The sequence below is a fragment of the Amblyomma maculatum genome, chromosome 2, assembly GCF_055883805.1.
Source record: "Amblyomma maculatum isolate TAMU_Amacu chromosome 2, ASM5588380v1, whole genome shotgun sequence".
Taxonomy (NCBI): Eukaryota; Metazoa; Arthropoda; class Arachnida; order Ixodida; family Ixodidae; genus Amblyomma; species Amblyomma maculatum.
The window spans coordinates 1,476,549-1,503,398 of record NC_139345.1 but is presented as its reverse complement, the minus strand read 5'-3'; the positions used below and the strand labels follow the sequence as shown (position 1 = coordinate 1,503,398).

Genomic DNA, 26,850 nt, shown 5'->3' with positions numbered 1-26,850 from the left:
GGCGCTGGGAAACTAAAGCCTCGCTCAGAGTCGACACGCAGGCTTCTATGGGAGTTACGCTACCATTTGTTCTTCTACCATGTAAGATCTGCCAGAACTCCAAAGAATTAGAAAGTAAACATAATATTCTCGCTCAGGAATGAATGCAGTTTTTGTTTCTTGCGTAAGAAAAAAACGTGTCACATTTTTAATAATATTTTAACTTGTTTCTAACGGCCTCTCTCGGCCACTTATTATCCGCTGCGTAGTTGCCCCAAAGCTCAGATATGGCTCAGACCAAAGCTTTTTTCATCCGCGGAATGGGTGCGTCATCGGCCCCGGTTCACTCTAGTTCAACGTTCATCGTTGCGTGCTGCGTACAGAGTGGGTTATCTGTAACAAACAGTCAGTATTTTATTATGCTGGTTGTGGTAGAGTTTTACAGCAAGGCGAAGACTGTCTGTGCTCGATGAGAAACTGATTGCCGCTGCATGTGCGCATTTCCGGACGATGGGACAATGCTGCGTCACAGCTCGGCGGAGGATAGCAAGAGGGGAAGCCCTGCAGAAGAAATGGGACAAGCAGACTAACACCCTTTACGTGGACGCAGCAGGACCACACAATGGAGTCATGACTATCGTAGTCTCAACGCCTGCGGGGTCGGTGGTGAACTGCGCCTCGGTGAAAACATCTAACCCCACTCACGCAGAGGAGGCAGCTATTGCATTAGCTGTAGCATCTAACCCCAACGCCGTTGTGCTCACTGATTCCCAAAACGCCTGTCGCAACTTCAATTACGGATTAATTCATAAGTCAGGGTTGTCATTGCTAACTAAGCACCCACCCAACCAAGCATCAATCATCTGGTTTCCCGGTCACCTGGAACTACCAGGAGGAAACGAAGCCGCTCACAGGCATGCCCGAGCTCTTCTATACCGGGCGTCTCCCCCTGATGACCATAAAGGGTGCCGTGACCTGATAGGTTTAGCAGTGTATGCTGACAATCTCGCGCCATACAGAACAGCCAGAAAGGAGTACCCAACACCACACAAATCCCTCAATAAGTTAGAAGAGAACATCCTTAGGAGACTACAAACCAACACATACCCAACACCAGCTAAATTACACCTGTGGTACCCTACACTACACTCTCCGCAGTGCCCACACTGTGGAGAGGTAGCTAACCTCTACCATATGGTGTGGGCATGCCAATTTAACCCCATTCCCAACCCCTCGGAGGAGCAGTGGGAGGCTATTCTGCTCAGCGATGATCCTGACCGTCAGCACTGGCTGGTGGGGAGGGCCAGCGCAGCAGCAGCAGCCAATGGACTACCGGACTAGGCGGCCCACCCACATGTTCTGAGAATACTGAATAAAGATGTTTTCAATCAATCAATCAATGCCCGGCAAGGACTGCAGCGCAGCTAGTTCTCGCGATGGAGCACTGCTGTAGTGTCTGACAAACCAAACACCGCCACAATCGCAATATTTCACAGCATGCATTTCGCAGCATGCGCCGGCGCGCTAGCTTCCGAGACAGATAAGAGTCTCGGAGGCTGAGTGCGCAGAAAACCACGAGTTCCATGAGTGCTGTCAGCCGACGACACCAACGACACAGCAGCTTGTTACTTTGGTGTCGCCGAAGGCGATGTGAATATTCTACTTTTTTATTATAGAATCAGGCAAATACTCCAAATATATTTGATATAATCAAATAGAAAGAATCAAACGCCATTTTTGCTCAAATTTTCAGCTCTGAGGATTGAGTGGTTTAGCTAGAGGAAGCATTTTACTGCGCATATAATTACGAAACGCGCTGTTTAAAAAGATTCCTATTTTGGCCGCTAATGGATAATGGCACATGAACATTTTTCCTAACGGAAGTATGATTGGTCGATTTGTCCGTCACTTCGCTATGTTTCCTTTAGTGCTGTATCGCTGTCTCTCTCCATCGCAATTAAGCATATGGCGCCGAACCGCGTTCACTAGTCTGCGCTAGAAAGTCGCGGTACGTTTCGCACCAGTTCACATGAAAAAATCGCCACCGTAACGTTAGTGTACTAACAACGTCAATCGAACAGCCTGCAGTTGATTTCACCGTTGGTCCTTTCCCAGAAAACTGACGGCAGATAATGGGAGTTCACGGTTTGTGGCAGGTGCTGGAACCTGCAGGGAAGCCGATTGCCCTCGAAACACTCGAGAACAAAGTTCTTGCTGTCGGTATCCTTTGGTTTTGTTGCGCTTGCCTTCGTGCCGAAGCATGTGCATGTCATTGTCGCAGCGCCGATTGATTTCAAAATGTTTCGATTTTTTTTTTTTTTTCCTTTTGTAGCTTTCCCACTGAGCTTTCACCATGCGTGCAGGTTTACACGTCCAAAAGTGCTTTTATTGACGTGTTGAAGAGAGAGACGCGAGCGGCCCATCTTCATTGTTGTTGCAATCGCGAAGCAATCGTTAATAAATAAGCGTGCATTTTTCTTGACGAATTACGTTTCCTACAGACGTGAGCTTGTGGCTGCACCAGGCCGTCAAAGGATTCCGCGATGCACAGGGAAGCCCTATGGCCAATGCGCATCTTCTGGGTTTACTGCAGCGTGTTTGCAAGCTCCTTTTTTATGGAGTGAAGCCCGTCTTCGTCTTCGATGGTGGTGTGCCGCAGCTCAAGAAACAGACTTTGGTAAGAGCAGTACCAACATGAGTACACTTTGAAAATGAAACTGGAACCTAGCTACGAGATGTGATCGTTTTAGAGCTAATTGATAAACTCATAAAAGCTGGTCAGCTGCAGATGCAGCATCTCAGGTTTTTTATCCCTATATTCTCATTTCTTCAGTTATTGAGAATTTCTGTGAACTAGCGTGACGATTCCAAATTATTTGTCCCTAACTGATACAATTCCCAGTTGATACCAGTTAGAGCCAACTGGAACTCGACTGGGAATTGTTCCTTAAGCCATTAGGTGGCATAGGATTTTCACTTGGTAAGTGCAGTTCTTTTGTACCTTAATCATAATGTGCAGTATGCACTAGGAGTTTTAATTAGATGTTCTGGTGCTTGTGCTTTTCCATGGTTATGGAGCATTTGTGGAAAATAAATGGGCTCTATAGCAAAAGCAGCTGTGATGAATCACCCAGCTGTGGATGCACTGTAACTTTTAATCGCAAGGAGAAGTTAAGAAAATGCTATATGTGAAGCTAAATTTTGCAGGCTGCCCGCCAGGAGAGGCGAACAGTGGCACAGGAGAGTGCCCAGCGTAAGGCACGGTTACTGCTTTTGAAGGCTCGACATCGGGGCTCTAAGCGGCCAGCTCCAAAGGCTCCTGTGGATGACTTGTATGTTTTGCCACCTCTGCCAGAGCACTGGAACAAGTTGTACAAGTGGGTGACTAGCTTTTTTTGCTTGTTGTTTAGACACTTACACTGGTGCGAGGTTTATCGTCAGTACGCTGCACACGTGTGGTCATGCTTTTGTGCAAATTGTCCGTAGGGCACCTTCTTACTTTTGTGAATTTCTAAACATGCCTAAACTAATAAACATTAGTTAAACCTTTAGTCTCTATAATTTATAGAGTGTTCTAATGCCGTCACTGGAGAAACCAGTTACTATGATAGTAATCTTCTATGTTTCTGGCTATTCCACTCTGTCCAGCTGCTAGAGCTCCGTGCTTTATTATAGCGTGTTTATTATAAATGTTATAATTCACTTGTGGCGGCTTAGTGGCTGTGGCATTTAGCTGCCCAAAAGTATCGGGTTCCCTATCAAGCATCCTTTCATGGCTTTTGCCATACTTTGAAACAGAAAAAAAATTGCTTGGGTAGAGGTTACGCAACTAAGATGTATGTGAAAGTACAGTTATGCTGTGCTTTCAAGACATTTTTTGATGCTCAAGGCACATTATGGCCTTACATTATTGTGCAGAAAGCTCCGTTGTCCAGATGCCCATAGTTCAGAGTGCTCGCCGGGGTGGTGTAGTGGTTACGGTGCTTGACTGCTGTGCCCAAGGATGCTGGATCAAATCCCAACCTCGGCGGCCGCTTTTCGATGGAGGCGAAAAACAAGGCGCCCGTGTGCTGTGCGATGTCAGTGCACGTTGAAGAACCCCAGGTGGTTGAAATTTCCGGAGTCCTCCACTACGGCGTCTCTCATAGCCTGAGTCGCTTTGGGACGTTAAACCCCACAAACCAAACCAAACCAAACCAAACCATAGCTCAGAACGAAGGCATCGTAAGGCATTATGCATGCAATTGAGCACACAGATATAGAATTCTAGATTCACTCTGATTTATGGGGGTGAATTCAAGATTTATGACACCTCTGGCATCTGTCAGCATTGTCTCTGTATAGATTTTTGCTACTGCACACTTCTCGACAATGCAGGGTTCATGAATTGCCATTCGGTGCTTTGCCTTTTCATCTGAAGGTCATATTGAAATCGCTCTGTTATGTCTCCAGCAGTGAGGCTGTCAGTGAATGATAGATCCTTGTCTGTCCACACCCATGTACCCTTTTGGTGTTGTGTGATGAGCATTCATCTCTCTGGAGTCACTCACAGTTATGCCAACAAATAGGGGTGTGGTAGCGGAGTTTTTTGACATGCAGTGCCATGTAGTGGCTTCCGTAGCAGTTACCATAATAGCAGAGGTCAACCTTAAATGATGATGCTATACACAAGTAGCAACATTTGTTTCGTGAAATTGATCTTAGAGAAAAAATAAAATTAATCTCCGAACTTAAGGGACAAAGATTGTGTATCACACATCGCAACACAGCAAATATAGCATGTAACAGGGGCTCCGCGCAGCAGCCTAATGCTTCTGTCTAAGCTTGCTTGTTTGTTTGTCAGTTTTAGCTGTGGTTATTTGCAAGCACTGCTTGACTATTGGTTTATTCATCAGTCTGCTCGCCCTTTGTGAATCTATCATCACTATTCAGGGTAGAAGATGATGACTGGCGATCAGGAGGAGATGCAATCTGGGAGTTGGCATCACTGGACTGTGACTCGGAAGAGTTTGCATCCCTGCCAGCTGAGACCCGCCATCGAGCTTTGCTTGCCATGCAGCACTACCAACGCTGGGGCCCTTCAAAAAAGGCACCCAAGGTATGGCACAGTGCATGTCGGACTTGAGGACTTGCCACAGAGTTTAATCAAAGCTGACCTGAAGTGCGGCCAGTCTTGAGCAGCGGTGGCGCGCACTTTTATATAGCCTGTGCAAGTACAGTCCTTGTCAAAAGTGTAGAGTCCAGGGAGTCTGCTTCTGAGCCACTAGGTGTGGCTCGTAATGCATTTCCAGTGTTCCAAATCTTTTGATGGTAAGAAGAATTTTTGTCCTATCCTACCCTTTCCAATGGGAAGGACCTCTACTAATGCTAAATCAGCGCCACTACATGGCTCAGAAGGTAGCTAAATCAGCGCCACTACATAGCTCAGAAGCGAACCCCCTGGGCTCTACACTATTGACAAAGGCTGTACAATGGGAGCTCTTCTAAGCAAGTTGTGCTCTCTGACGCTGTGAGGGGTGCAGTGGACCTACCCCATCCTGGCCACTCGCTACTGTGGCAGCGGCCGGTGTGCACCTGATTTTGCACCCTCAGGTGCTCGTTCGCGAGGTTCAGGTTGTCAAAAAAAAAAGTTCAGAGGACGTACTTCATGAATTTAAAACAAAATATTTTTTTTTTCCCACAGAGCTGGCTGTTAAAAAATACAAAAAAAGAAAATTGTCCTCATGTTTCCCAAAACTAGACAGAGTATGTATTACATATTGTGGATGTGAATGGAGAAGCTGTACTTTGATTTATTTCGTCCCTCTTTGCACGTACTATGGATCATGCCGATTTGAGCAGACACTGAAAGTGAGAATAAATGAACCTGAGCATGGGGGAATGCAGACTCAATGTGTGCATCCTTTGACTTCCTGTCCATCCGCATCGTATGTGCAGACTCTATAAAAGCTTTCGCTGCATCTATATATTACCATTTAATACAGCAAGAAGTAATATATGCAAGTTTGTTCATCTGGCATAACTAAATTAGCAGTACAGACTGTTCTAATTGGGTGAGTGGCACGAACCACTCATCATTCAACTAAATATGATTTCTATTTGCCCTCCACATATCTTCAGTTTATGAAGTGAGCGAAAATACTCACGGAACTTATGTGTTTCAGTTTTATGCATGTAAAAGTGGTTCAGTGTAAGACCAGGCAGCTGTAATATACTATAGTGTATATTCTTATTTCTCACAGTGTGGTGACATGTGCTAAACACCATCTCAAAATCGAATTCTTATTGTAATTATTGTTTGCGGCAAACACAGCCAAGTAGTAGCATGCTAATATAAGGCTGAGTAGGAATCCGTTGTACAAAAGCCGATTTTTCTTCTTCCTGCAGCAACCTTGTTTCTTGCATGATATGCTAGGAAGGCACGGTCATCAAGGCTGCAGAAGCGCTAAACTTTTCATGTGAGAACTTTGGTCTCTCAGGTTGGTTCGCTATCAAAAACTGAGCGAGCGCATTGCATGCTGTTTCTGTTGCATCCATTGCTCACTGCGATGCCAGCCTGTTACGATTAGTGGTCGAGCGGGGAGTAGTACCCAATTCGCCTGCGTGCACTATCTCAAAGGGTGCAAGAGCGAGGGCATTTTTTCATTTTTGTACACTTCTCTGCCGTACTTCTACATATGTGCCGCATTTTCGGGTAGCTTCACGTGTCTACAGGCTAGTTATGCTGGTCGTTGACCCATTGTAAGTTCTGTTTGCGGGAGTTGAAAATATGTACTCTTATCGCACTTTTTGTGCACTCCGACCGGCATGTTCACCATAAACCATTTTCTTGTTCTGGGGTGTACTCATCACTTTGGGATAACAGACGGTGTTCGTTACCGTCTTTACACACGGAATGCCAGAAAGCCATATGACGCGTCTTTACCCGACACTTGCGTTGCTAAACTCTGTGACTAGTTTATAATAAAGAAGCTATTGCTGCAGTGTACTTTCGGCATTTCCTTCGGTTCGTACGTTCCCAGCCGCACATTTCAACTTTATTTTCTTTGCGGCAATATACGGATCTCCGACCGATGTGCAAATATTGCGCAAGTGATCCCTCTGTACCTGGAATAAGTGACCCGCTTACTGCCCGAACCTTTCTTACCCCGTGCATGTGACTACTGTGCCGTGGTTCACTACTGTGCCCCATTCTGTAATTCTGCGTCTGAAAGGCACCCGGTATTTGCCATCACTGATTTCCTAGTGATGCTGAACTTTGTGCCAAATAATTTAGCGGTACTTTACATTTGACAGCTAGCCACCATGGCAGAGAGACAGCAGAGACATCATTAATTAATGAAAAGAGGTGCCACATCTGTCATGTTTACTTTGGTTTTCAATGCCATTTCCCAAAATGAATCAATATTTATGCAATCATTTGTGGTAGGCCTGATGTGCTTTGGGATCTCGCCCAGCTGAATTTGAAGGTGAGAGCATTGCCTTCAAGAGAGGTCGCCTTCAGCAACTGCATATTGGATGAAATGCATGCACAAATGGTTATCACCCACAGTGTGACCAGCACTGCAGAATTTTCTGTTCCGTTTCAAAGGCTGTGCCATGCAGTTTGGGAATATATCCCGATTGTCTATTAGTATCTACTGATGGGGCAGAAATTTGAGGCTTAGAAAATAAAAGCTGAAAATCAAATTTAGCCAGAAAATGTGGTGAGCTATGGAGAGGAAAATGATATATGTAACATTAAGGGATAGAAAGAGGGGATTGTGGGCCAGAGGAAGAAAGAAGAGGCATTAATGATGTCTTAGCTAAAATGGGGAAGAGATGAACATGAGCGCGAAGAAGAAAAGAGACAAGTTATGGTTCCTCATGGATTCCAAGAGAGCAGAAATATGGCAGGAGACGAGAGAGAGTCAAGATTCGGAAGGTTTGCCAAAAGAGAGTGGCCACAGCTTACTATGCAGGGCCGGTCTAGTTGGGAACCTAGGCTTTTGTCCGGCTTTAAGTGCACCGATTGCGGACACACAGCGCTTCTTTCATCTCTTCTTTTCTGTGTGTCCATATTCGTTTGGCCCATTCATTATTAGGACTCTCCTTTCTGTTGTCTTAGATGCAGAGGTATTTAAACAAGGTGTTGGGGTTTCAAACTGCGTTGCGTGTAGCGCTGAGACTGGATACAAAGTGTGATTGCAATGTACTGAATTATCTCTCTTGTGGTACAGAGTGAGCCCCTCTTTGGAGCAGGGCATGAGCATAGTAGGTGGTGCATTGAGGGGAGGAAGTGGAGGCGGCATATTGAGACACAGCACCAGGTGCCATTAATTTCGAAGTGGTGCTTTTTAGTGAGCGTAGCTGGACTGCTGCTGCTGATGATGACGAAACGGGAAAATTAGGGGGAGGACAGCAAAACACCTCAAAGTGCCTGGTGCATCTGCATCTTAGTCTTATTTCTCGCATGACCTCTACCTCTGTACAGATCTTCTCCACTGGATGCTGCGGAAGCTGCTGCTTTGTTTAGATGTCAATGATGCTGTAGCCCCCTTTGCATGCTTCCTGTCCTCATGTGGTTTTGCCAACTCGGGCATGTGTTCTTTTTTTTATTGCACAAATGTACGCTTCAGCATAAGCGAGTTAGATGTGCATATGCAGACCTATGTCAGCTATAAATGTTAACAAGGCTCGTGCCAGCAGGGGTGCAATTTGTTATCTGGTTTTGCAAGGCACCAGAGTTTGAAATGGGCCATACGCTTTAATAGTGTTTCAGGAAGTGTTACTCTTGACAGCAGTACAACTGGCACAGCACGTGCAAGCTAACAGCAGGAAGCTTGGCTGGTGGCAGCTGCTTTCGATTTAAACAGCCATGCAGAGGGTACAGAAGAAGGAAGCATGCAGGGCTAAATGCTCTGGAACTGATGGTTGTGTTCTAGTGGTGTCATTGTATTTGCCCTGCCCTTCATTATGTAACCATTAGAATAGTGGCTTGACTTTCAGTTATTTGTGCTTGTCTTCATACCTTACTTCATCTGCTTTCTGCCACAATTTGATTTGTACAGTAGCAGAGAGAGGTATGCTTTTTTTGCTTGATGCCATGTTTTCATAAAGCACAGAGGGTGATGAGGTTTCTGTTTGCTGTGCCCAGAACTCGGAGGCCTTCTCGGCCTACCAGCTGCAGGGTCTCCTACACAAGCGCACTCTGCAGCAGCGTGCTGAGGAGGCTCGGAGAGAGATGAGACCCGAGCCGTTCTTCTGGGGCGAGGAGGCCCAAGTGAGCCGGGTGGCCTCGCAACCCAACACCCACCAGGTGGTGTTGAACACTAGCCCCAGCAAGCGTCTTTTGCTACTGGAATGCAAGGAAGATGGAACAGGTACAGTTTGTGGCATACAAGAACCAGACAGAAGACTGTGCCTCGTATCCACAAAATATACCTATTGACTCGTCGCGCCCTACCAAGCGAGGGCGGGGCAGTGCACTGCTGACTTGTGGTGTAGCATGAGGTGTGGTTTGATAGTTCATTGAGATAGTTTGATCCAGCTGCACGTGTTGCTATCATAATTCCGTCTTACGTCGATTTCTGGCACCCTCGGCAATCGATTGTTTTTCGAGCCTTTGCGCAGATTCTTCCGGCGATTCTTCAACACTGTTTTCGCTTGGTGGCACTGTAGTGTTCCTGAGCAGTCATATGTTCATCAGCAGCCGACGAGGTGGAAGCACTCGGAGAGCTAGAACATAGTCGCCGAGCTTCATCTTGTGCACGGAGTTCGATATATCGAACGACCGGTGAAATTGAGTTCGATATATGACGCGGCTTTCCTATACTTTTACATGGGATTTTCAAGAGGATATTTCGTGAGTTCGATATAACCAAAATTCGATATATCCGGGTTCGATATAACTGGGTTCGACTGTATTCGACGAGACCAAAGGGTGTAATAATGGCAGTCTTTAAAATATCCAAGGGCTCTGTAGGAATCTGGTGATACGCTTTCACGAGATTGACCTTCCTGAAGATGATGCAGCTATGTAGCACCGACGTAAAGTCCTGGATGTGGGAAATGGGATAGCAGTTCGGAATGATGGCCTTATTAAGAGCACAGTAATCACTGCATGGTCGCCAGTTGCCCGTCTTCTTGGGCACCATATGGGGTGGCGAGGCCCAAGGACTGGAGGAGGGATGTATGAATCCAAGGTCGAGCATGTGCTCAACTTTTGTTTGGCGACAGCCAGATGATTGGGTGCAAGGCGACGAGCCCGTGCGGATACAGGAGCTCCAGTCGTGACGATATGATGTGTCATGCTGTGAGCGACAGGTGACTGAAGAAACGGCGGTCGCAAAATGTCTGGAAATTCTGCAAGTACTCTTGACCAAGGGTTAGGAACAGTGGCGTGGTATGCGCCTGGCGGAGCCGGAGAAGTAGAGTGCGTCAGCAGATGTCTTGGATGGCCTAGCTTGTCTCAAAGTCCAAGATGCAGCTACGCCGCATGTCAGTGGAGAGTTTGTAGGGCCATAAAAAGTCAGCATCGATAATTGGCTTGTGCACGTCCGCGATAACAAAGACCCTGCACGAGGTATGTCGGCCGAGGTCTAGAGTCACCGATCGTATGTCTGTATAGTTAGATCCGTTTGCTACGGTGAGAGAAAATGAGTCGGGAAGACAGTGCCACTCGGCCAATGTAGGGGAAGGACATATTTTGGCACCGATGTCGATTAGGTAGCAAACTTTTATGATGTGGTCTGTGGCGTGGAAAAGGCAACTGGATCTGGGGCCGAGAACATGGGTTGCCGTCAGTGTTCGGCCCGACCGTTTCCCGCGTAGGAGCAGAGCTGGTGGCATTGGCAGGCACAGGAGCTGTAGCGACAATGGTATCAGGAAAACGTTTCCAAAGGTGGAAAATGATGGCTTGATTGCGCGGGGCTGGCACAATGAGGTTGAGACGAAGAATGTGGCTGACGCAGGCCAAGAGCAGCAACATTAGCTGTAAGCCGCACCACTTGCCGGGTGAGCACTTCATTAGCAGCGAGGAGACGCTAATGGTGATCGCCCACAGCCTTACCATGGGACGGAGGGTCTGAAGGGCAATGAATTGTGGCCACATTGGAGAAGCCACCGTCCATAACCTAGTCGGCTAACTGAGAAAGGGATTCCAGAGTCTGGGATGGTGATGGGGTTAGGATCATGCATACTTGTGGCGGAAGATGCTGCAGGAAAAGTTCCCACAGAATTGCGCTGTCGGTTGGGCTACCCAGGTCTCCTGCCAACGCTAGCATGCGATGCATAAGGTCCGTTTGATTCAGCTGCACTCTCTGTATCAGTTCTGTAAAGTTATGCAGCGGTGCCGCAAGCGTGCAGTGGCAGTTTCAGCAGTTCAGGTGCAGCATCGGCAGTGCAGGCCGAGCCATCTGCTAGCCTTGGCGTCGCCAACAAGCTGCGGTTGGCTAGCTGTGTACAATTCGCGTCATCCGACGCCAACGTCTTGGTTAGCTTGATGAATTTTCAAATAGCATATGACAATTAAGTTTTGCCATTAACCTGCTGCGGTGCTTTTGGCTTGTGCGTTGTAATAAGCGGCAAAAAGACTCGTGTTAATTATTCAAATTAATTGTCAATGAGAATGTTACGATTGAGTTCACCGAGGAAACGGCTACGCATACTTCACATCTAAGAAGTAAGCACACGCATGCGATGTGATGCATGCTCGCCCGCTGCTGCAATTAAGGTGCATATTGTGAGCACTGTGTGGCGCTTCATCTTTCACACGGGTGAATGTACTGCTTCATCTTCATCGTGCTCTCTTTCGTAGATACCCATCGTCATCGCTGAGTGTGGTTCGCTACAGTGTGCGACCAGGGCTTCAGGTCTCCAATAAAACCTGATTCGCCAAGCCCGACCTTCTCGTAACCTTACGCATGGTGGAGGTGCGCCTTGATTTCCCCGCTGCTTCGTCACCTGCATCAACCTGGAGCTCCGTTCTGGCCGCCGTTTGACCCCGCCCACCATTGTCATGACCCAAGATGGCCACTCTGCTGTTCTGGGTTCTTCCAACTCTACCCAAGCTCCCCTTGCCCCTTGGATTGTGAGCAGCCATCAGCGCGACCCGCAGATGTTCACCGGTCTCCGCGGCAACGACGCTGATGACTGGCTCGACAGCTACGACCGGGTCAGTGCTTTCAACCAGTGGGACGATTCTCTTAAACTAATTAATGTGTCCTTTTATTTGACGGATGTGGCCAAAACGTGGTTCCTAAACCATGAATCGACGATTTCGGACTGGGCTACCTTTAAACAAACGTTACGCCAGATTTTCTGCGCTCCTACTGTTCACACGGAATCCGCCAAGAAGAAGCTAGAAGCCCGACTTCAGCGGTCCAACGTTCTTGCACTTTGCCGGCGTATAAATGACACCATGCCAGAGGCCGAGTGGGTTCGGCACATTCTTAAAGCTATTGGGCCACTCGCCTTTAACACCCTGGCTGTGCAGAGCCCTACAACCATCGCGGCCATCATATCGACTTGTCAGCGTCTTGACGAACTACAGTCAATACGCCTGCAGCCTGATCCCACTTCCTTTGGCTCCACTACCACTACCGACTCTGACCTCCGTGCGCTTATTTGCAGAATAATTCGTGAAGAGCTTTTGGCTCAAGATATTTTGTGCCGCCCTGCATCTCGGCCACATCCTTCAAGTGCCGGCCTGCGTAGCATTGTCAAAGAAGAGCTGGCCTCAGTGACTTCTTCCCCCCCAACACCGGTCGCTCCTCCCACTTGTCATGTGCCAACGTACGCCCAGGTCACGTCCTTGCCGCGTGCAGTTGGAGCACCTATGCCACCGACGCCTATCACTGCTCATGTCGCCGCATTCGCACCACCTGCCGCAGCGCCAACATACTACCCCACCTGGCGCCCAGCCCGCCCTGTTTGTTATTACTGCGGGTACCGAGGCCATATTTCTCGTTTCTGTCGTCGCAGGCTCCAAAATGAACGCCGCGGCTACGACTCATTATAAGCAGACTACCCTCCTCGCTTCTCCGGCTCTAACCACCGTTCATTCCCTGATTATCCCCGACGTTCATCACCCCCGCCAGAAAGTTCCGCTCCGCCTGGTGGTTACAGGCCTTCAAGACGCTGTTCTCCTTCACCTTTTCGCTGCTCAACCTCGCCGCTACGCCAAGTTTCTCTGACGACTCCCCTTCTATCGGAAAACTGACCACTGCAGTTTTAGGAGGGAAAACTGCACTCCTCGGCCATCCCAAAAATCCTCCGAAACGTCCCTCCAACATGATTTTAATTTGGGTTGAAGGTTTACCTGTTGCCGCTGTTTCTGTAATACACACTGACTTGTGCTCCCGCTTGAGAAAAGTGAAAACGCCTTGCGATGGACCTGAACTCCATGGAGCTAATGGTGCAATCATTCGGCCTTCTGCAAAGTGTACTGTGCTAGTTTTTGTTGACGGTGTCTACCACCATGTACAACTTGCCGTATGTCACCTCATTATTTTAGGCTGAGATTTTTCTTCTGCCGCATCAGCCAACATTTTGTGTCGTGACAGGGTCATTTACATGAACGAGAACGACCCGTCTTCAGAACCTCCCGAGCCCCGTCATCGCCTGCTTGCCGCTACTGACTCAGTGTTGCGAGCTAAACAATGGAACTGAGTCACATGAGTGTTTCGAGTGCATCACTCCTGGAACTGGTTATGCACATTATCAAGCTGAATGCCATTAGTGACACTTATACGGGGAAAAAAATACCTTTGCGCTCTGTCTTTGAGCAGAGCGTGAATTTCATCTGCGAAGAAGTGTAGTGCCTTCAACAAATACAACTGCTGTTGTTAGGATATGGTGTTGTGTGGTTTCACTGCACTTTCATCAGCTTGAAAGCTGGAATGTTCAAGCTGTGTGTATAAGAATGAAAGGAAAAGAAAATGTGCGAAAAGTTCAAATACCTAGTGCTGCTGAACATTTCAGATTCTCTGCAGGAGCATTGAATTTGTGTTTCTCCTATAAAGCGTTGCTTATACTGCTAAGCACAAAATAGGGTATTTATTGTCAAAGTGAAGCAAGCCAAGGCTAAGCTCTCACCATAAAGCCAGCTGTTGACCACTTCGCTTCAGGACCAGCCTTCACCTACTTGAGTCATCAAATTGCCAGTGCCTTGTAGTGAAAAAAACTGCAGGGATGGCATAATATAGAACATCAAATAAATGAGCACAAAAAATACGTTCTCGTCACCTAATTTTTTGCCATCTAGCGTAGACTTCTGCAGTAGGATGTTTAGTAAGCTATATTCTTTTTTATTTTGTATACAGAATGCTGCTGGAGATGAGCCATTAGTACTTTACCCAGGATATGAATAGACTGGCTATACACCGAATGAAATAAGAATTAGATATTTTTACGATTATTCGCTAGTTGTGCAAATATTCTTACAAAATGAATTCAGTAAAACCCCATTTACGGTTTTAAAAATGTGTATTGCCTGGGAAAACATATGACCTGAACTGTATGGTTTTGAAAAATGTAACTGTTGAATTAGGTACAAGGCATTTATTGATACTTTCTTTTCGTGAAAATCTAGGTTGCATAAGATATGGAAAGCCTTAAATTCAGTTCACATTTGTACTGTCCTCAGTGTGGAAGAGATTTAACAACACATCCTGTCCGTTGCCAGCAGCGGTGAACCAAGATCACTTCTTCGTTGTTTCTGGGTGCTTCGCTCCCTTACACTGATGGACTGTGGAGAAGCCATTATGGTAGCTTACCCTCATCACAGTTTTGCTCTTCACATTCCCTAAATCTGGCCCGCTCATATCCATATGCTTCTCCCTCTTGCTCCTAAGGCATTTCAGGAAATCACTGCGTCGCTCCATGTGATGTCTCCGCGAAAATGGCCCCCTTACGTTAGCTTTGTCCCCCTTACACTGAGGCACTGCAGAGAAGCCACTGCAGCACTGCTCTTTATCTCATGCTGCACACTGTTGGGCTCAGCCCGCTCATGTGTTGGGGAATGTGTGGTTGACCACGATTTGGCCAAATTTTGAATGTGGTACCAGGGAAAATGTATTATCCTGAAACATGTTAGCTGGATGAAAAATTGTGCAACTCTATGGGAGGTTTTTACACTGCACGATTTCAAAATAAATGGGAACATACCAACAAGGTTCAACTGTATTGATGCGAAACAGCAAATAGCTTGGGGCAGCATTACAGCTCATTGGATTAATGCTGTAGCTGTAAAGGCACTACAGCGTCTCCACCAGGAGCGCCCATCACGTTTTCAGTTTATTCACTCTGAACATCTTGTCACGGGCATAGCAAAGTTATCTTTTCCTTCTGACATCAGTGACAAACAAACTAGCACTACATGAGAGGGATGAACCGGGTCCCTCAGTAATAGGTACGCAATATCTTGCTGAACTCTGCCACATCACTCAATCAACCACCCCACATGAATGTACCGCGCCGCATCACTGAATGCACAGAGCACTTGTGTTATTGATGAGCACTATGGCATGGCAAGTTTGCCCTTCATGTTGAAACTTGGTATTTTATTCAGTTTGTGTTGAATAGTGCTCTATATTTGATTTGCTCAGTGAATTGAATAAATGGGTATTTGATTCAGTATTTAAATGTTTCAAATACTTGCATGCCTCTAATAAAAAGTTTCAATATATGAGAACAGCTTTGCTAGTTTTCTTATACCCACAGAACATGGCTTCTGGTGCTTCTCACAATTTTCTTTCCAAAATTAAATTTGTATTTTCCTTTCTGATTTTAACATTTTTTTTCTTCCAGGGGAAAGCCAAGTTAGGGACTGGAAGACAGCCAGCCCACAGGTGGAGAAAGAACAGAGCATTAACACAAGCCACGCATCTAGTTCAAGCACATCCTTGTCAGTTCATGATCCAGCTGTTTTAAAGTGGTTGTCTGAGGAATGCTCTCCAAACAAAGCTACAGGCAAGCATTGTGCTGCAAACAGTAGTTCCATGCTTGCTCAGGGTGTTAAATCCTACATAGAAACCGTTCATTCTCAAGTAAAGAGAGTGGTGGATTTGACAAGTGAACCAGATGAAGCGGAAGCAAAGACCTCTGACATCGGGGATGAGCTTGATACTTCTGTAAAGCAGACCTGCGAGCACGTCGAGTCAGCTGTAGTGCAGGCAACAAATGCGCACGTGACAGTAACCAAGGAATCGCAAGAAATTGAAAATGGCACGAGTGCTAGCTCAGTGCTGCAGACTTTGCCTACAAATTTAACAGTTTCTGCTAATCCCGAGTCAACTAATAAAGAGCCTGTGGTGACATCAACAGAACCATCAGTGCAGCCAGAGGAGAAGGACAGGAGCCAGGATAAACAGCAAGAGCAAGCCGAACAAGAGGACAGCAATGCAGCGTCTGATTGGTCAGGAACACAAAATGAAAGAGTGGATTCTTCTGGAATTGTTGAGGGATCTGAGGCATTGAAGGATGCATGTGATGCTGTGGAACTCTCGGATGAGGAAGAGGAAGAAAAAGATGAAGAGTTGCTTGCTGCCATTCAAGCTTCTTTATTGGAGCAAAACAAAAATGAAGCTGACCAAGAACCTACTCCTAGTGGCAGCAGCAACAGCAGCAGATTCTGGAAGCCTCCTAGGACTGAGGAGGAGGTGAGGAGGATTTTACATGTTTCAAGAACCTTTGGTTATTGGCATTTAGAAACTATGTACGCTTTGTATCAGTGTTACTACTACTGATAATAATTAGTAATCATTTGTTTACTGCACCAATGAACAGAATACAAATTCAGGCCTGCCCAGACCAAAGTTTTTTGACGGCTGCTTGAGTGTAGTTGGATAAAAAAAATGGCTGTTGCCCCTCAACGATACCCTTCAGCCAGTAGCGTAGCCAGAAATTTTTTTCGAGGAGGGCTGACGTTGCTGCTCAGCCTCCTCCGTATCGAGATACCTATCACCAACCTGTCGTCTCTCAACTGCGCCATAAATTCTGCATGCGGGGATGAAAAGATTGTACGGAAGAATGGTATCGTCGGGAGCTTTCGTTCCATCGAGTATCCTGCGCATGTATTGTTTCAGATGAAAATCATTTGTTTAGCAAAATTCAGAACTGAAAATTCATCATAGCCAGTTTTCCAGCCAAACAATTAACATTAGTTCGAATATGTATTCTTCCTGGCAGACCCACAAATGAAATGGTTGCCTGCGCTCTCTCCAGTGTGCTTATAACTTTGATTATAATGCAGCATCTGCACTGTAACAAGCTGAAGTGTTACAAACAGGCGAGGGCTTTCAGCAGACCGCTTACGACATACTTTCCACCGGAGCATACATAGCGGCTAAAAACGCCGAGATTCAATGCAAACAACAGGCCCGAGAGGGAGAAGACAGTGCGGCGTCAGATCGAATTTGGCCTGCGGAGGCTGCGTATGTGGTGTCACGCTCCCTTAGTTTTAGTTTTTTATTATTTCTCCACGCATTCCACCTCTGTGTGCTTTGTCAGCTTGTCTGATAGTATGGCTTGTCTCCTTTGTATGGTCCGATGAACAATTTCAGAAAACTAAATGCACATTTCGCTTTTTTTTATTCCCGCCGAAATCTCTTTTTGAGCGTGAAAAAGACATACTGGAGACAATGTCCAGATTGATTTCCGGCTCTGGTGGTTAGTTTGATCTGCGGTGTATGGAAGTGCGAAAAAGAATTTGGAGGTGGGAGGGGGTTGAAGCCCCATAAAGCCCTCCCTCTGGCTACGCCCCTGCCTTCAGCCTATGGCGTCAATCGATATTTGACGCCAAAGTTTCTCCAACTAATGTCTGGCGAACCCCTTTTCATCTGCCACACCTTGTATTGTTCCGCAAGCACACCCACTGAGATTATTTATGAGAATCGGTCAATCCCATTGGCTGAGGGGGAATTCAGTGAAGGCAGAAGCCACTTTTTTCTTGTGTTGTATCCGACAATAAATTACTTAATTGACTAACTTTACTAGATAAATGTCGTTTATTGTGCTGTACCTCTTCCGTAATTTTTGCTTTCTTTGCCTGTGTGACAGACATTAATTCTGAATTCATACATCACACTTCAGGAATGAAAATATGCCAGTTTCACTAAAAACACAGCTTTGTTAAACTGATCACCCAATATGCATGGTGGCTGGCTAGCCTGGCTATTGCATATTTCTGAACTACGAACAATGGTGACCTCTCAAAAAACAAGTTGATGGCTGTGCCTTGCAAACTGTTTGCAGAGTCAGCACTCAGAACAAGATAAAATAAGATACTAGTAATTTGCAAATGTCAGTTTTTCTTTTTTTTTTTTTTAACATAATTAGTACTGTATATGAATAATGGGATGCAAAGTACAAAAAGTGTCTAAGTGATAGAAAAGAAGCTTCCAGTGGCACGACCAAGCAAGTTGTGGCTGGTGAATTCATAGCATCCCACTAATGAATTCGACCTCTGTAGCAGAAAATGAAACCTGTTCATTTGTGTGCAGGTTCCTAGGCTAAGGAAACAGCTTTATGTACCCAGGAATAGGCAGGTAACCACAACAGGTGCACCATTTAAGTTCATAGTCATGCCAAACATTTTCATTATAACGTTGAATACATTTTCTTGTACCATATGCATGTGTGCCTGCCTTTACATGGTGAAGAGCTGAAAATTATCTTTTAAATGCATGTCACCTTGGCATGAATGCAGAAACGTGAACTCCACATGAGAGAACAGGAGTTGGAGCAAGAAGCTGCTCGACAGCAGCGTCATGCAGCCAGTCTCAACGATGTGCTCGTGAAGGAGTGTCAGGTGCGTAATTTGAAAATGTATGTCGCATTTTTAATAACAAGTATCACTTGGTTTGAAAGCCTGTACCGTAGTGCCTTTTGTGGGAGAGTTCATTCACAAGTGCATTTTCAACAAAAAAACGAAAAGGTAGTGGCATGTTTGCTGGACAAGTGCCATATTCTTTGTACATTCTACGTTTGATGTAGCCTTGTAGCTTGTAGTAAGCTGTAAGCAATCATGAGTGAGGGAATGCCTCACTGGGATGAAGGCAGCAACTGTGATGAGAGCCTGTTTTTGGGCCCCCGTTAACAAGTTTTCATTGATATGTGTGGTGTTTTGCTGCAGGAATTGCTTGCATTGCTCGGCCAGCCATATGTGGTGAGCCCCGGAGAGGCTGAGGCCCAGTGTGCCTGGCTGGAGCAGCAAGGGCTCAGCCAAGGAGTCGTGACGGATGACAGTGATGCCTGGCTTTTCGGTGCCCAGTGTGTTTACAGGCACCTCTTCCGCCCTGACCGACGGCCCACACGCTTCCTTTTCAAGGATCTGGCTTCGCAGTTTGGTTCGTGCAGTGCTTGTGCAGCATCCATGTACTGGTCTTTTTAAGGCAGCGAGGCCATTTGTATCTAACCTGCTTTTTTTTTTTTTTATTTGTTATGAAGTGACTAACAAACTAACATTTTTTGCAAGTTTCATGTAGTTGTCAACTAGAGCTTTGACTGGATGTTTAGCTGCATTTGGTGAATCCCTAGGTGGATTTTGTTTTAATTTAAATGGTGTACGGTGATGGCAGTGATGAAATAGGTAAATCTATTGGCAATAATGGCCCCCAGATAATCTAAAAATATGATTCACAGATTGCATGCAAAGTTCTTTACCTGTAACCTGCTATGTAACTTTGGTATTCATCTCGCAAGTATTTCAGTGGTAGTTGACAAAACAGAGAGTTGCTAATTGAAAAGTTCAAAGTGCAAGTACTTGAATTTGCACTTAAGGTCTGCAAGTTAGTTTATTGTGGCATGTGGAAACATTTTTACCCAGGCCTTGACCGTCAGAAGTTGGTGGCCTTTGCCTTGCTGTGTGGCAGTGACTACACAACAGGTGTCAACGGTGTCGGTCCCGTGACTGCCATGGAGGTGCTGAGCGAGTTCAAAGGAGCTGATGCCGTGTCACTTCTTGAACAATTTCGGTCAGTTCTCTTTGCCAACTTGTGCTCCGCCTTCTTTTTTGCCTCAGCAACCAGACACTCCTGCATGGTTCTTGCGTAATAAAAATTATAGCGGACACCTAAGCTCTGCCTTAAGGGTATGACATGATAACATAGGCTACCAACCTGCATATAAAGCCCCACTTTAACCAAGCCTTATAAACATGTCTGCTTGACCTAGGGGTATTGTGTTTGACTCAAAATGTATAGGTCCTGGCAGACTGATTGATATCACTCCCAATGTGAAAGGAAAGGCCCGAATTGGCAACTCCTGCCAAATGTAACGCTGGGCAACCCTACGTCCAATCTATGCATGGCCATGTCGGATACCATCTGCCAGCGCCATTCTCGTGATATCTTTTTGCTGACAATGCCGACGCCAGATTTTCTGGTGAACGGAGCCTTTAGCACTATCACATTAAAACATTCTTCAGTAGCTAATGAAAATGAAACAAGCACCTGCATTGAGCCTATCTGCTATTGAAAGCAGACAAAAAAGAAATGTGGTGCAGAAAAGGTGCATGTTTTTTCTGAGATGTGCAGAAGTAAAAAACTTAAAAAGCTCTGTCAGTGCCCCCTTCGAACTCGATAGTTTGCACAAGCTCCTAACATCTTTCATGCTCTGTGAATTTCACTTGCGGACACCCATTCCAGCACACCCAACCTCTTCTTTTGCTGCCGTGTGGTGCGTGTCAAAGTTGTTGACAGCTCAGCAGAAAACCCATATGTTGTTCTGCAAGGAATTTAGACTGCGCTACTGCTATTAATTCTATGCACACTGCAAATGTTAAATGTTAATGTAAGGCCGAGGATGTCCCCTCCATTGTTTATCTTTTTCTTTTCAAGAAGAAGCATGTATATGGGTACATGTATGCAGAGGAGGTTCTAATTTAGTCCTGTGTTGTCTAAAGTGTGGGCCAAGGCCTACAAATCAATGTTTTCTCTCTCTCTCTCTCTCCCGTCAGTCAGCAGCGTGGAAAATAAGTTTGCAGTCTACCTTACTGCCACCATTAAAGCGAAGCATGCAGTGGGTACAAAGTACAACACAGGTCCACATCCATTCCACTCACTCAATGCTTGTTCACTACAAGTCATGGTTGTCTTTCTCATTGTTGCATAAAAATTCCTGTATTTTAGAGCTCAGCTCTTTTGCACCTGTTCCTGCATTTCGCGTCATCGTCGCTGTTGTCCCTCGTAACCAGCTCTGCAGCTGGGACAGTGCGTGCTCCTGTCGCCACCATTTGCTGCTGCGTGTATCCTCCCTCACTTCCTCCCTCTTCCTCCGTGGCAGCGACCGCGCGTGTTCTCCGATTACTGCACGTGCTCCTGCTGCCACCGTTTGCCGCTGCATGTACTGTCACCCGCAAAAGTTTGCGGGATCTCCAGCGCGTGGCTGAGCGGCGGTAAACTGCATTCCTGCGCCATCTGCCGTCAAAGAGCACGGCGTCGAGGCTCACGGAAATGGCGCGCCAGGGGCGCTTTGCGTATGCTTGTCCTTTCTTCGCTATCAAGCATGTCTCGTCACTAGCTTCCCCGTGATGCGCTTTTGCCACTCGCGGCAGCCGCTGATGCGCCGCGTCGTCATCGTCGCGTGTCTGCTTTGGCGGGTAAGATGAACGACGAAGCAAGCCGGTGTGTTTTGCTCGACGCGCAACGTTGTCACGGGGAAGCTAGTGATGAGACATGCTTGATAGCGAAGAAAGGACAGGCATGCGCAAAGCGCCCCTGGCGCGCCATTTCCGTGAGCCTCGACGCCGTGCTCTTTGACGGCAGATGGCGCAGGGATGCAGTTTCCCGCCGCTCAGCCACGCGCTGGAGATCCCGCAAACTTTTGCGGGTGACAGTACCCCCCCCCCCCCCCCCCCCCTCTTTCATATAATGTGTGACTGCGACGGTGCTCTCCGGTTGCCGAAGCGCCGGCTTGGCATCAGCAAACTGATCACAGTCCATGCATTTCAAACCAAAATGCAGAGCCACGTTAACTTGATTCGCTAGTGCCGTCAGCGGCATCAGTCAGTCGCTGCTATCTGTTCGCCGCGCAACGTTCCTAAGGGCCCGTGCGCTGCCTCCCGTGATCTCCCAATAACTTAGTTGCTCTCATCGCTCCTCCTGCAATGCCACCCCTGTGCGACGGCAATCAGAGTGCCGGATAGGTGGCGGGGGATCTCGTATGTGCACTGCCCGAGCCGAAATGCATACCTCAGTCTATCGAAAAGCTGAAACAGTTGATAAGCAGCACTCAATTTTTGCATTAGGAACTAACGTAATTGTCGGTAAATGTTTTATTACTTCCTTCGACATTCACCACATGCTGCAAAATTCTCTTATTTTGCTGCTTGATAGCTCAGCTGGCAAGCTTGAAATCAGGAGGTGTAAGCACAAATTTGCATCTCTTGAGATGGTTTTCTCTGTCTCCTGTTGAACTCATGTATTGTATCTATTTTTCCACCAGCACGTGGCTGCAGCAGGCCAAAGAGGAGAAAGTGCTGCCGGGCAGCAAGACGCGCTCGCACCTGGTGCGCCTATCCTTGGAGCCGGGATTCCCCAGCAGCCGAGTGGTGCAGGCCTACCTCGAGCCCACCGTGGACGAGTCCCGCGAGACCTTCTCCTGGGGCACCCCAGATCTGGACGCACTGCGCACATATCCTTGGCAACTATATCACACACTCACACATTACATGTGTTGATGTGGTTGAAGAGCGCCAGCTGTGGGAGTGCAGCGCACAGTTCATCATACTGGAAGGCTGGCAAAATTGCAGTTCAGTATGCAGGCCATAGTTTTAAGCAGGGTTTTCAAGCAGATAATCTGTGCAGTTGATGCAGCACATAATTCGAAATGTCTGGGCTATATTCTGTGAGAATGTGAGGAACCTGATGCTGACAAATTACTTTTATTTAAAGGAAGAACCACGACAGTTTTAGGTTACGAGCAGACCGAATTTCAAATATTGTTCAGTGGTACTTGTCTGTCATATGTGCAATGGCAACTTTGGTCTGCAGTTACCGTCTAGTTGGGCATCAGAAGCACTGCTGGGAAATGGTGTCGTGGCTAATGTTTTCCTTAACTCCACACGTTGCACGTATGCATACCAGAAACTCGGCTGGAGCCGCGAAAAGCTGGACGATCTCTTGCTGCCAGTGCTGAAGAGGATGGGTATCAAACAGAAACAGGTAAGTTTCCACCTGCAATATTTGTGTGATTGCTGCAGTGTTTGTATGTTATAATTAAGTTAATGCTGTGGAAGAAAAAAAGAAATGCTTCGAATTCAGAATGCTCTTATATAGCACGCCAGTTTCTTAATACATTCACTGGTTTGGGCAAAGCAGGTTTACTGAAGGTGATTTCTATGAAAGCAACTGTCATTCAGAATTTGCGGGCAATGCATTGAGCATACACGCATGAAACTTCTGCAATTGTGTGACAGCCCTATGGAGCCGGTCGCTTGTCTGCGAAATCGGGGAGTAGATGAGCCATACATGACAATGCTGTAAGGCATCTACAGTGGCTGCACAGCAACAAAAGGCCAGAATCAAGAAAGTAATGAAATCCGTGTCAATGCTGTACAGATGCGAAAATAAAACCACGCGAGAAATCATTAAAGCTATGAATATTGCAGATCTTAAAGAGCATTGTGTGAGCACCCCTTTCATAGTCCTTGTGCGCAAATAATTGCGGTTCTTATTGAGAGCTGGATGAATTTGCTTATCAAGTGTGGTTTCCAGTGCCAGTTTTTCGGGCTTTGTTGCTTTTCATGTGTTACTGATGCTGTAGCATATTTACTGAATTGTCTGGAAAATAAACCTTCAATTGCAAGTAAGCGTTGCATGTCTCGTCGTCCCTTTACAGTCCTTGCTTAGCTCGAGCTTTTTGTCCTTATTAAATAAATGTTAATAAATGTTAAGGAAGTTAATTCTAGTCCAACAGCCCTTTTTTATGTGCTCTGTTTGGTACGCATTCAACTTTTCTTTCATCCATGTGTCCACGTGTGTGATATGTATGCTGCTGTTTACAAGTACCAAACCAGCCAGCCTGGCAACAAGTGTCAGGCAACAACAAACATGCACTGTTGAAATTAATTGTGAAGTTCTCAACTCAAACATGACTATGGTGTAGTTTCATCCAGTTCTGGTTACCAGCACTGCATGTTATTTTTTTTACCTTTGTGAACAGTTTAGCCTCCAGAGTGTGGTGATGTTTTTTAGTGCAAATTCTTTTCTTATCGCAATAGGCTAGCCTTGTGGCATTTCGTTATAGGTTACACGGGGGACGTAATTGCATCACATTTGCTTTGGGAGTCTGCTAATGCATAGAGTCATGCTAACACATAATGAGCCATAAGAGCAGATTAATTCTGCCTGCAATGGCATGAGCAGGACAGTAATTTTGGTGGCTCTCCAAAAGAATCGCATCAGTACTGGGAAAAAAACATTTTCTCTTCACTCTCAGTTTTGCAGTTATAAAAAGTGTGGGAGCCTGAATCTGCTGGTCATAGAATTACGTGCTTTTCACCATCCTTGCAGACCCGTATGGACCAATATTTGGAAGCATACCAAGCACCACCCAAACCCAAGTTGTTCCCAAGCAAACGACTCACAAAGGCTGTGGACAAGTTGGCCCCTGCCTCAAAAAGGGCAAAGATTCAAGAGCCACAGCTCTCTGAAGACAGTGACTCGAGTTGACATCCAAGTGCAGGGCCACATCTGACACGAGGAACTTGATATCACTACTTGCATGCAGGCCACAAAAAGAGCCTGGGCGCCCTTTTTCAACTGCTACCGTGACCACCATTTTGGGCAGACTAAATTCGGTGGCAGACACCACAGCAGTACAAGGACGAAATGCATGCAGCACAAGGTGTTGCGGCCAATGGACTAGCCACAAATCTTTTCTCTGGCGGCCATCAGCGCTGGACGTTTTTGGAGAGAATAGCTGGTCCTAAAAATGGGTCTATGCTGTTCGCGATAGGGTCATGGTAAGTTACAACTGTGCAGGTCATCCCTATCCTTAAAAAAAGGTATTCACACAGGCTGAAAGCATCCTAGCTTCGAGCTGGATTCATCTTCGACTTGGGAAATAACAACAGTCCCCGTGAGCTGTCAGTGGCGGTTTGCTTCCGATGCGACACACTCGCCTCAGCTTTCATGGCACGAGGGACGCAGTTTTCTTACGCCTACCTGAAGAACATATTTCTGTGCGACAATTCCCTTTGATCCTGCCTGCCACATCTTGTCTGCTGCACCCAATACTGTAAAACCTCGTTGATATGTTTTTTTTACACAATGGGAAGAAGAAAAAAAATCTAATAATCCGAACTGCCTGATTTTGAAAAATTGAATTGTTGACTGAGGTACACAGGCATTTACAGCTGACAGTTTCACTACATAAAAGTGTAGATTAGCAATTGTCGACATTAAGTATGAATAGCTCTTTTTTTAGTTCTCGTAAAATTCAGTCCATATTTGCGCTGTCCTAAACGCGAAAAAGATTTGATAACAAATCCGGTTTGCAGAGAGCAATGACAAGCCGGGATCGCTTGCTTGGTTGCTTCCGGACGCTTCACCCCTTTACACATATGACGTGGAGAAGCCATCGCCGATGGCTTACATTTGCCACGCTTTTGCTCATGCTGCGTTCCTTAGGACCGCCCACCCGTGTGTAAGCGCATAGTTGCAGTTATCAAGTGGTTCACCCTGTGCCTCTAAGGCACTGCAAAGAAGCCATTGCATTTCTCCTCATGAAGTCGTGTTTCCATGGGAACAGGCACCTCCTATGCTGGCTCGTCAGCATTCTTTGATGCTTGCACCTGCAGGAAAGCAGCGATGCTGGTGGATGGGCGCCACGTTTAAGTTCTTCATGCCGCGAGCCCCCAGCCTTGGCCCCCTCGCACATTAGCATGTCTGGATGATCGCAAAACATGCTATGCGACCAATATTCGTCGAACATAGTAAATGGGAAATCCTGTTATCTGGGAACGTATTAACCAGGAGAAAAATATTGCAACTCTCTGGGGGGTTTTCTTACTGCCTGCGATTTTGAGCGTATTAAACGGGAAATCATATGAACCGGGAACGTATCAGAAAGGTTTTACTTACATTTAAAACTACATTCTCACTACCAGGTCTGTGGCAAGCCTTGAAGAATGCGAGCACTGTTGAACTGGTGCTTTTTCAGCGCAGACGTATAATGTTGAACTGTGCCAATATCTGTAGAAGTTTGATAGGTTGCTAATATGAATATTAGGAACAATCGGTGCTGTTATTCCTGAACTATTCTTTAATGCTATTACAAAGCTGTGCACAAACCTTCATTTCTTATTTGAAGCTTTGTTGGAAAATGCAAGGCTTGCACTGCATTATTGCTGTAAATCTGTGTACCTAGTGCAATGTTGCCAGCATTTCTTCCCATGGGGTCACTTGTCCTGCCTAATATTTATGAAACTATAAACCTTCGTCTGATTTAAAGTGAAACTGGAGGAAGTATTACTGAGCCTTAGCTTTATTTTTAATGAACTCTGTACCTTGAAAATTTTCCATTGAAAGCATGCTTGCGTTTGCTTATTACAGTGCAGATTTTGGAACTCTCGAATAATAAAACTGAAATAAACCATGAAATGTTGTTCCCTGCATGAATTATGAAGTATGGGGTCTGCCTAGTTGTTCTACAGTGGGTAACTCCATTGACCCCATCCCAAACCTCAAAAAGCTGGTCACATATTCCACACGGGCAGAAATACAACAGATACGGTAGTAGTATGTTGCCATTGCTACTGCCCCCATGCTTGTCTAGCATTTATCGTATGGTCACATTTACTATGCTTACTTTACGGCGGTGCTAAAGCTGTCTAACCATCTGGTTGTGCATAGAAAGCTTGGTATAGTTTTACTGCGTGCGAAATGG

General features: G+C 46.2%; 2 protein-coding genes across 4 annotated transcripts; both read left to right on the top strand.

Moving 5' to 3' along the window:
• The first annotated feature begins 1,491 nt into the window (after window positions 1-1,491).
• Window positions 1,492-26,564, top strand: mus201 (rad2 superfamily protein mus201). Of its 3 annotated transcripts, none has more exons than XM_084593039.1 (13): window positions 1,559-1,629; window positions 2,095-2,199; window positions 2,481-2,656; window positions 3,187-3,356; window positions 4,912-5,077; window positions 9,116-9,341; window positions 15,769-16,619; window positions 18,668-18,769; window positions 19,094-19,307; window positions 19,787-19,934; window positions 22,405-22,593; window positions 23,033-23,123; window positions 24,474-26,564. In XM_084593039.1, exons 2-13 carry the CDS (start codon window positions 2,112-2,114, stop codon window positions 24,630-24,632), a joined length of 2,580 nt encoding a protein of 859 aa, XP_084449165.1. In that variant the 5' UTR covers window positions 1,559-1,629; window positions 2,095-2,111; the 3' UTR covers window positions 24,633-26,564. The 3 variants fall into 3 exon arrangements, with proteins under 3 accessions (XP_084449167.1, XP_084449165.1, XP_084449166.1); XM_084593040.1 differs by lacking the exon at window positions 1,559-1,629 and adding an exon at window positions 1,765-1,987; XM_084593041.1 differs by lacking the exon at window positions 2,095-2,199 and having other exon boundaries at window positions 1,492-1,629.
• LOC146197814 (uncharacterized) lies at window positions 9,352-15,755 on the top strand. Its single transcript, XM_084593042.1, has one exon. The coding sequence runs from the start codon at window positions 11,978-11,980 to the stop codon at window positions 12,977-12,979; it is 1,002 nt and encodes a 333-aa protein (XP_084449168.1). The 5' UTR covers window positions 9,352-11,977; the 3' UTR covers window positions 12,980-15,755.
• Window positions 26,565-26,850: the final 286 nt, after the last annotated feature.